At 39.4% G+C, this 11480-nt stretch overlaps 1 protein-coding gene across 1 annotated transcript in view; it reads left to right on the top strand.

Annotated features, from left to right (window-relative positions):
• Positions 1-771: 771 nt before the first annotated feature.
• appbp2 (amyloid beta precursor protein (cytoplasmic tail) binding protein 2) overlaps positions 772-11480 on the top strand; it is a 29327-nt gene continuing 18618 nt past the window's right edge. Inside the window, exons 1-3 of the mRNA XM_080053483.1 lie at positions 772-1146; positions 7368-7456; positions 9958-10109. Coding sequence (XP_079909609.1) covers positions 1009-1146; positions 7368-7456; positions 9958-10109 — 379 coding nt within the window. The 5' untranslated portion in view covers positions 772-1008. The remainder of the gene's footprint in view (positions 1147-7367; positions 7457-9957; positions 10110-11480) is intronic.

Genomic DNA, 11480 nt, shown 5'->3' with positions numbered 1-11480 from the left:
CAGTGGGAAATGTATTCACCTGGGACATTATAGAAAAATGTATGATATAATTTATTTTTTTAAATCTCAAAAGAAATGCAATACATTATTTTTAAAATTGGATATTACCAAAAAACTGGTCAAATAAATTGGCCTATGATTGCTATGAAGTATGTTTTGGAAATTTAAAAAAATAAATTTTAAGTTAAACCACGGACGCACTAAAGGACTAAAATAACTAAATCTAAAAAATGTATATGAATTTGTTAATACACAACATTGTTATTGTTTGAACAATTGCAAAAGATTTTCTTATTTTTTGTAGGCCTATTTCAAAATTGTCCTGTTGAAAACCCGTCATTGACCTATCTATCTATCTATCTATCTATCTATCTATCTATCTATCTATCTATCTATCTATCTATCTATCTATCTATCTATCTATCTATCTATCTATCTATCTGTCTGTCTGTCTGTCTGTCTGTCTGTCTGTCTGTCTGTCTGTCTGTCTGTCTGTCTGTCTATCTATCTATCTATCTATACAAACATAGTTAAATGTATGTTTGTTTTATCCAACTAAGAATTTGTGTGTTGTTTATTTCGTGTTGGATGGACGGGGTTATTATTTAAAATGAGAAAGCTTTAATAAACACAAGGAAATCTAATGGAAAGTACGGAAAGTACAAGGAGTGACTTTTCCTCTAAAAAAGGCTTCTCTTTTTTCGTCGACTGCACAATGACGTCGCTACGTCACGGCCAGCGAATGCGTGCGTCGGGACGGGGGAACGGAACTGCTGTGTAGGGTCGACGAATAATTGAAGATGGATAAAATCGACATTTAACATTGGGGTTTGGAAGTGTAGTGACGACTCGGAGGTATCGCAATAAACTGTAGCTTCGCTTTCAGTCGAATGTTATATGAGGACGTGCGGAGGACGGGCTTTAATCGCAGTAAGGTAACGAATGTAGGGCGAGTTGGGGAGGGCTGCTGTAGCTGCTGGGCTTTTTTATTTGGAGAGGGAAAACAACATGGCTGCGGTGGAGCTCGAATGGATCCCAGAAACACTGTACAACACCGCTATCTCAGCGGTGGTGGACAACTACAGCCGGGCGAGAAGGGACATCCGCTCTCTCCCAGAAAACATACAGTTCGATGTCTATTATAAGGTGAGATTTACCAGTCAGGAGGCTGGGGATATCTGACAGCCACCAGACTGTACGAGTTTGTGTAATCAGCTGCTAACGTTAGCTGAAATACGATAACGTTTGGTTAGCTAAACAAAAACAGCACTTTTTCGTGTCAAGCTAACTATCCGTTCTCATAGTCCGCCTTGTGTTTTACTTGAAGTCAAAACAGGCAGTGTGTGTTATTGTGTATAATGAACGCTTGCTGAATACGAAGCCATTTGCCATGAACGGCATTGATCCTGTAACTAATTACATCAGTGTCTGTTTAAATGAATTGTGTCATGAAAACTAACAGTGTTATGTGGATTTGCAGTAGTCAATACTCTGTTACGACGCAGTTTATTTAACGTCACCTTTCATATGCCAACATATTTGTAACAAAAGATCTGAGCTTTTTAGAGCAGTTGGCTGTCAATGAAAAGGAGTTCATTAATACAGCTTCCTTTTATTAGGTATGGCATGCATTCTTTCAACCATATATTAGCTGTACCAGCGTTATGTAGGCCTACGGTCAATAGCTTACATTATGGCCTGCTCACTGAATCAATGCTCATTTATGACCTACACTGGCACATACATTCCTCCTCAACCACACACCAAAACACACGTCATTGTTTTCCCTATTGTAAATGCTTCGATAAAAGTTCAACAAGTAAATGCAGATGTTTGAATCGAGTTCCATCACATGGCCTAAATGTCATGCGTGAAAATATTAATAATCAATATCATTTGTGTAGTAAGAAGAAATAGTTCATATATTAAATAGAAAAAATGGCCCCTTGAAGTCTTAAAACATCCTGGAGCATGATGAGTACATAAGTCACGAGGTTTGTGTAATAAAAGACTTGAGTAACACTGTCACAGGTGGCTGTCAGTCTGAGTATATGAATAGAGTACAAATTGCATCTCCTTTCATTTAATGTGATCTCTGCGTCACAAGGCTGTAGTAGTAAGCAATGTAACTTTGTTTTTTAAAATTGGCTGAGATAAAGTCATTCTATGCAGCGTCGCATTCTGCGGCTGCCACAATTCAATGTCCCTGGATTCATTAATAGATGTCGCAACCACCCAATACAAAACTCAAATGTACAAAAGTCTTATGTCATACTAACAGTGGGTACACAGGCCCAGTCAAAACACTGAGGATGATATCCTCCCGGGAACTAATGGAGGTGAAGCGTCATCAGAGTACTGCAATATCCAAATGCCTAGAAGAAAACACTCGGGACATTGTGTCCTCAATGGTAGGAATGCCCTGGTCGTCTGTAGTATATCCATGATTTTAATAAATAAAATTATTTTTCTAAAAAGAGGGAAGCAGATGTTATTGAAGACTCCCTTTGTTCAATACAGCTCCTCCAACTAAATTCTCAATTTGAATTTATAAATACGTGGAAAAGGAATTGTCCTGTCAACCTGGGAACGTCTGAATTTAACCACTTTGTAATATCTTTTAAATGTGCATCAATTAGGTGCTGGTTGGCTTACCTACCTTTTATTATGACTGCCTGTCAGATGGACTGTGCTGAAAACCCTAAATCACCCACACTGCTATATCTTAAATAAACAGGTGTTTCCAGTTATTTTGGCTGATCAGTTTTTCCGACTTTTAAACTCATAAAGTTGGGACCATACTAGGCTGTACGGGTGGGACATGTAGACAACAGTCACCACAGGGGAGAATGAGGCAATTGGTCTTAATATTATACGAGAAGACTTTACACCTTATATTGCTGAACATGAAAGTTGGTGTTCTCAATGCTGTCCTAATCACCAGCATTGGGATCACTGATATTGAATATGTAGGCACTGCAGTGATCTTTTTTCCTTTTTTCCTTTAATTGAAGGATACATTTTATCAAGTAGAAGTTCGATAATCTAGAGTGAGTAAGTAAGTTAGTGTGAAAAAGTACAGTAGCATTTTTCCTGGGCCCCCAGAGCCTTTAGCTGTTATGACACAGTGCCTGCCTGTCTTTTTGCTATGAAAAGCCTTTCCTGTTCACATTGACCAGTATAGTCCTAATGCGTTCAGCGAAACACGTTTCTGTTAGCCTAGAGACTCATTCATTTGAACGACATAAAATGTATTACATTTTATTTCAAAGATTTTAAGCATATCATTTCAACATTTATTGAAAGAATGTATCCACCTTCAGTGATGGTGCAATATTAGCAGTCCAGCTATCTCTGCTTCATCCATCATTAGTGGTGCTGAGGACACAGTCTGTGTGCTAAACACGTTGACAGTCACACGTAGCTTGCTTACTAGCTGCTAGCGGTCCCTTTTTGTGAGTGTGAAGATAGGCATCACAGCTGTCCATGACTAGAGTGGTTGGGTCCATTGTGAAATCACCAAATCACCAATCATAAACAGTCAGCCAGGCATAGAAACAGTGCTGACAGCAGAATCAATGATCAAGTATGTAATAGTGATTTTAATTTTTTATTATCAAAATATTAATAATAATGCTGCTTCTTTTGCTGTGAATACATTTTTTTAAAACCTCCTTTTACATTTATGACATTATTGTCTGTTGTAGCGATCTGTTCAATTCATTGCTATTGCATCTGCTACTCAAGAATGCTAATTAATACCATGCTAAAATGCTCATAATGACAATTTTGACATGCTTATGTTTACCAGCTATACTGTTTACCATGTTCATTATCTTGGTGTGTTACTACCACCAAAAGCACTCAGGTGTTTTTACTTTGCGAAAAATGTTAAACATACTCTGACTGTAATCCAGTGGTTCTCAAACTTTTTTTGTCATTCCCCACTTTGGAGGTGGGAATTATTTTCAAGCCCCACCGTTCCCCGATTGCGTCAACAAAATAGGTCAGGCTTAAAAGTTTAAAATGTATTGAAATAAATTCAAGTAATACAATTCAAAAATAGAGAAAATATAAGCATCTGTGTCATCACTTTGCAATCTGAGCCAAATAAATAGTCAAAAACGATGAGCTTCAGTATGTGAGTCTTACGGCCTCTGCACACATCCTGCGTCTACCTCTGGAGCGCGTCGCGTTACCTTACTGCTGCGTCTCTCGGACTTTTCTCGGACACACATGGAACGTCTCAGCAGCGGCTGCTGCTGCAGCGCTGCTTCTAAAAGCCCTATCTTTCTACATAGAGTTTTCATAGATAATTCCCATTAAAAATGAAGTTCTTTCCTGTCATTTATGATGCATATGATTTTATATTGAGTCTAATATTGAGTCTGGACAGTAATCCGTGCGCCCCATTGCCTTTTTCTTTTTTTTCTTTAATTTTCGCTTGTTGGAAGTCTTATTTTGAAAGGGACACTCCAGGAAATGGTGAAACTACAGCGAAAGCTGCCAGTATGAAGTCAATATGACTCGCAGCAGAGTATTTCTCTAAAAATATAGTGTTAATGCTCAGCAGGCTCTGTAAGCTGGTGTAAACAAAGGGTATGTCATCTTTAAGGGTCTTTTTGACTTTAAAAAAAGAAAATATTGCTGCAGCTCTCTTGAAAACTCTTAAGTGCTCTTAAAAATATAACAATTATCAAATAAAAGTGCTACTGCTGCATTAATTGAATGACAGCTTGTTTATGTTCAGTATAAAAAAGAAAATAGTGTCTGTGTTTTGCCCAGCTCGTTTTTCTTCACAGTAATGGTGATAGTATGCGCATGCATGTGCGACGTGTTGCCTCCTACATAAGCGATCGCGGTGAAACAATAACCTGTGTGCCGACATTGTTCCACACGTCTATCACTGTTTTCATAATTCACCTGGAATCCGAAGTTATCCCTCAAACGGGATTTGAATGACGGGGGGACGCCTGCGCGCTCCGGTTTCCCGTTGTCTTTCGCCATGCAGTTTGCTCTCTGTTCGAAAGCACTGTATAACATTTTGATTTGCACTACTCATAGACAGTAAAAGAGGGGGGGGGGAACACTGCTACTACAACTGCTAATAGTGATGCAAACGGAACACTAGAGCGGAGAGGTGTGTATCTCTTGCTCTGACTGCAGCTGGGAGGGACTGCTGCGTGAGGACTCGGCCACCTGTCAGTGCTCTGGGAAGGGGGGGAGTGGCCGTTGAGCACGTTTAGAAGTAAAGAGCGATACATGCTTTAGCAACAGAATCTCCAAAAGTCACCAATAACACCAGAAAAAGTAGCTAGATTTGTCGCTAGTCGCTTTTTTGAAAAAAAGTCGCCAGAGGGGTCTAAAAAGTTGCTAAGTTAGCAACACTGCACCCTCATGCTGTGCTCACTGCTCACCATGGAGATAAGAGACTCTCAATCGCTGGCTGCTACTGTGCACGTGCGAGCCGAGCCGGAGGCTAAATGGTCCGGGGGAAACTCCTACGACAAGTTTTAAGTTCCACACCGCAAAACAAACCTGTACATTCGCCATATATTAACGCTATGTAGGCTACGCCACAAACGGACCGCGGTCCACCTCTGTAACACCAAATACGTGCCTGTACCGTCACGGTACGGTACAAATACGTGTATCGTTACACCCCTAGTCAGTATCCTAGAGGCTCAGGCCTCACAGCAGATATGGGTTTGAATCTGACCCGTGGTTGTTCTCTGCATTTTATTCCCTCTCTGCCCCATATTCTCTCTCTGCACTGTCAATAAAGCCTTGAAAAGCAAAAAAAAAATCATAAAAAAGAATAGATTTTAGTTATAAAAATCGATACTGATATCGCGAAACTAAGTATTGCAATATATCGCAATATTGATTTTTTGACACAGCCCTACTTTACCCACCTTACCTCGTGTGAATGTCGATAGTTAGCCTGTTATCGAATGTGTGTTTGAATGGTAACTTGTAAATGGGAACAGGTCTCCCTTGAAAAAGAGTCTCAATGGGATGTACTTAAAATAAAAACACAAATGCTCATACATGGAGATTTCACCCCATTACTGCAGTTGAAGAGACACAGTTGAGGGTTGCAGTATTCCCCCTATAAACACCAGCATTGAATCACCCCTATAACAAATTCCAGCTCAGTGCATTTTGATGACAGGCTAGACATCAGCAAATATTTTTGTTTAAATTCCAGACAACAATTCACTTAAAACACACCCGTAGCAAAATGGGACAAATACTCTACCTTTGTAGTTTCAGCTTGTGCACCTTATTAATTAGAGAATCAGTGACCTATAGACTCTACATTATGCTCGCAATGCATTAGTTGACATCTGTATTAGTGTTGTAATAATAATAATAATAATAATAATAATAATAATAATAATAATAATAATAATAATAATAATAATAATAATAATAATAATAGTAATAATAATAATAACTTTATTTACAACCCCAATTCCCAAAAAGTTGGGATGTTATGTAAGACGAATATAGAACAGAATGTGATAATTTTTTAATCCTTTTTCAAGTTGAAATCAATACCAAGGCAATATATATTATCTTTTACCCATACGCATGGGTCAGAGTTTGCGTGGAGGACCGCACATCTTCCCGTCAAGTTTGCTTTGGATAAATCACAAAGGTTGTGTACTGGGTGGCGTTCGCCCTCTAATGTGCGTACTCAGCGTTGATATATGAGGCCCCAGGAGTTGTATTTCAAGCAAGAATAGGAAATAATTTAGCTTTCAAAATATAAACAATTATTGTCCTCAGTTCCCAAACGCTTACTCAGTGTTGTTAAAAGAAAGGGTGATGTAAAGCTATGGTAAACATGCTCCTGTCACTGCTTTGCAGGCACACCATTTAAAATGTTTTTATATTTACAAAAAACAATAAAGTTTAAACAAATAAATATGACTGATTTTTTTTTAAAGGATTAGGAAATTATCACATTATGTTTTATTCACCTTTTACATAACCTCCCAACTTTTTGGGAATAGAGGTTGTATATAGCACCTTTCAAAACAAAGTTACATAGTGCGTAACAAATAGTAGTTAAAACAAATAAATTTAAAAACTTGAATAAAATCTAATACAACGGTAAAAACATGGTAAAATACAAGCCAACAGTCAATAAAAGTGAGTCTTAAAAGAGGGTACTGATTGTGCCTGGCTGAGATCTCCAGGGTGGAGAGTTCCACAGTGTGATGCCTGAACTGTGAATGCTCGGTCAACTTTTTTTGTGACCGGTAAAGATTTTGGAACCCCAAGTAGGTTTCTGCCAGAAGATGTGGTTATGGATTATCCGTGCTCATCTCATCTCTTCATTTGTGTTTGTCTTTCAGCTTTACCAGCAGGGCCGGCTCTGCCAGCTGGGAGGAGAGTTCTGTGAGCTGGAAGTGTTTGCTAAAGTACTGCGGGCTTCAGACAAAAGGTAAAACACATAATGGGACTGAACTGGGCCCTGACACCTGACACCATTATTGATGTTCTTTATAATGTAATATTTGTGGTGTATGTTTGCGCCTTCAGGGCTGTACAGTGCGACAGTTTTGATCGCATTTGCTATTAAAATAAAATGTATCACGTGCGATGATGAATACAAGTCTACTCGCACTAGTGCGACAGGTTGCTAATGAGGAGATACTATCTCATTAACACTCTCCAAAAGCGGGTAAATGTATTCTTAGGCAAGTAAGTATTGAGTCCACGCGCCACTTTGGTGGGTGAAAGATGTGTGGTCAGGATCTATGCTCATGCGGCGATTCTGGATTCTAATAAACTTCACCAACGGTAAAAAACGGAAGGACACGGCTCTTTTTTTCATTAACCCTCTGAACCCTAGGCCTATTTTGGCCGTTTTGCATACTTTTGATCAATCCTTACTAAACTACAGTAAGAAATGTTTATCATGCCAAAGTTTGGTATCTTATTGTTCAAAACACCCTAACCTATATGACCTGATAGTTATTTCTTTCATTTTGGCATGATAAATGATCATATTGGACCAAAAACAACATGATAAATGTAAAAACGGATTAAAAAATATATTATTGCTACCATGGGTAACTCAAACATTCATATGGAATTTTTTTGAAAGCTGAAAATAAATACATGGAATGTTTTTATGGTAATTTAAAAGTTTGATTGAGGTGGCATCAACCTTCATACAAATTTTATGAACAAATAGGTGAATACATAGGCGTTTTCCCCAAATTCCTCAAAGTTCTGTCAATCATAACACAGAGGGCACATACAAAAATGTTAAGCTTGCTGTGTTTGGTATATTTTGTTTCAGTAAAACTTCACCTACATTACCTGCCAGTTTCTTTTTCAATTTGACATAATATTTGAACATTATGGACCCAAACCACAAAAAAAAGGGAAAAAAAAACATATTTTTTTCATATATGCCTTTTTATTAAAAAAAGCTAGGCCTAGGTAGACCTATATAATAAAACATACAGTATATGGATACATATATGACATGTATATGTAAAGAACAGATTATTAGGCTACTGTGTCTGTAGGCTACACGTTATGAAGGCTGGCTGCTGTGTGTGTACTCAGTGCTTCAGTCAGACACCAATGGCTTTATGTAGCCTACATAGTCATACTTTGACTCTGAGGATGAACTGTCCTCCTCCTTCATGTCAAAGAACAAGCTGATAGCTTGACTTACGTTCAAAGTTTTCTTCAATATGACTAAAACATTCTCAGTAGTCTATCTTCAAACCTCTCAGTACCTCTCAATCTTCCTCCTGTCAATTTTGTTAGCTAACAGCCTCGTCTCTCTCTCGCATAGAGAGACTCCCGCACAGCTCCCGCCCCCTGTCACTCTTCTTCTTCGTCTCTTTTGTTGTAGCTTCGTATCACTCCGCCAACCCCTGCCCCTCCTCCTCCCCTCCCTGGTAAATGCAGCCTGTTGAGTAGGAACTAGTTTCCGGCATCATTTTCTGATCGTAAAATGACAAAATAATGGCCGCGACCATCGAATTCTCATACTTTTGAGCCCGCGAAAATAAAATAGATATGTATCAACTTCAAACCATTATATCTCTGGTTATACTGGGTCAATTTAAATGAAACAAAGACTGGCATATAGCTTTAAGCCAGTACTTTCGACACCGTCGGCGAAGTTGTCCCCGCTTTAGTTTCTATGCTGCGTCAGATCAGACGTGATCAGCACGTCAAATGACGCAATGCTGCGTGACCAGAGTTCCAAGGGTTAAACGCAGTTAAGTTGCCGCGTGTGCAAACATACCATTTCCTATGCGCCTTCACATTAAAAGCATGTTAATAGCCAAACGTGAGTTCACTTTTATTTTGAAGCAGATAAGAACTAAGATAAGAAATGTGTATACTAGTTAATAGGATATGTCCAATGGTTTAAAGTTTGGTTTTAATTAAAAGGGAATGTTATAAAAAATATTGTTATTATTAAATATTAAATAATGGAAATAATTCTGAATCGGCAAAAATTGCTATTGGCAGGTTAAATCTTTTGTCTAAATTGCAATAATTGCACCCTTATTAATTTTTCTACAATTATTACTGCACAATAGGATATAATATTGATTGAGAATCTCAGATGAGACCAATATGACATGCTGAAAGACAATTAGAGCGAAAGGCAAGGGTTAAGGTTATGCAAGTTTTCGATCATCATACTTTGTGTGCTACAAAAAAAAATAGTGCTACTGAATTTTTTTGCTTGCTAGCACCAGTGCTACCACCTAAAAAAATAAGCGTACAGCCCTAACCTTTTACCTACATTGTTAGTCTTCATAAGAATACAATAGCAGTAGTCTTCAGCATTGTCCTTCACTGATTAGCTGGGGCGTTTGTGGGGTCTGTTAGTACTATTGTAGTAGGCTTAAATATAAGCACCAATATTCCTCTCTCATGGTCCATTCTGTGTGGTTCCCTCTGTAGACACCTCCTGCACCACTGCTTCCAGGCCCTGATGGACCACGGTGTCAAAGTGGCCTCGGTTCTAGCTAACTCCTTCAGCCGCCGCTGCTCCTACATCGCCGAGTCTGACGCCCACGTCAAAGAGAAGGCCATCCAGTTCGGCTTCGTACTGGGTAAGTGGATGGGGGAAACTAATAGCACAAGCTGCAGCACACCTCCAAAGAACTAGACTGGAACTCTTATCAAAAACCAACTGGGCAATTAAAGGAGCTAGAATGGAAATACAATTCATCGGGAGACACTAAGGAAGGATAAAGAAATTAGAGGGAGGTTAGATAATGTATTATCAACAGAATTGGATACTTGATAAAAGTTCTTCTGGCAGCCAGCAAGAAAACCATAACAAGGTCATGGTACAAAGCAGATCCACAGACGAAGGAACAATGGTTGGGGTTAATTGAGGAAATATTTAACATGAAAAGATTCACACACATATTGATGCTCCAGGAGGGGAGAGGGAGCTTCAAGTCCAACCATCGTTTTTTTTTTTTTTTTTTTTTTTCAGTCAGTGTACATTATAATAAAAGAGAAAATAAGAGCAAAACACTGACGTTGTCATGCCAGGGCAATAGGTGGCGGTAATGTGTCACGTCAGGTCAAACGCCATAGAAGAAGAGCAGGCCCCCAGGACTGTGCCTTCTCCGAGCAGCCAGCATGGACTTGTGGCCAACCCATTGGTATTGCATGGTTGGGGGAGGAGCTTATTTTCATGCGGTCCGTAGGCAGATTTCCCTGTCCACACAGTACAAGCGGCGAACAAGATTGTGTCTCTGCAAAATTTTTCTGGATATCAATCATAGGCTCATACTTATCTTTAGACCATATACTATTAAAATGGAAGTTTTCTCATTTCAAAACGCCACCTCAAGCGTTTTATTAGCCCAACGGCTTTTAACGGCTTTCAGTTTGTTTTCGCCAGGCTAGATGCTACAGAACGAGAATGATTCTACTCCCGGCTCCAGTCCGCTACGCTCGCCGCCCTCTTTCTTGATAGGTCCATAGTGCAGCTACGTCCATGCTACGTCATGCTTCCAGGCCGCATGGAATTTCCGGATTATGCTTCCTTGTTGCTTCTCTGCGGCAATGAGCAGCTTTCATAGGAATGAATGGGCGCCGTGTTTCAATCCGGTGTCCATTTCTTTATATGTCCATGAAGAAGAGTGGTGAAAACTAAAGAGGAAATGGCAAAAGAAAAAACCAAAGCAGATATATCAATGAGATGTATACGTTTGCGCTGTGCAAATTACGCTCCATATATGCCTATTGATTCTGCTCTGCTATGTGCTGTAATAAAGATAGGTCGCCTTGGAAACAATTAAGCCCCCGTAGACCGCGAGCATCTCGTCTTTTTTACTCGCACGAATCACCATTCTCTGCAGCCGTCACCGGCTCTGTGTTGTTTCTCTCTCACGGGCTCGCCGAGGCTCCGGCACGCTCGCGCTTCAGCTGTGCTCCAACTCCCGGTTTCACTCATAAACTGATTT

The sequence above is a fragment of the Ammodytes marinus genome (assembly GCF_949987685.1).
Source record: "Ammodytes marinus genome assembly, chromosome: 3".
NCBI lineage: Eukaryota > Metazoa > Chordata > Actinopteri > Uranoscopiformes > Ammodytidae > Ammodytes > Ammodytes marinus.
This window is presented reverse-complemented; position numbering and strand designations above follow the sequence as displayed.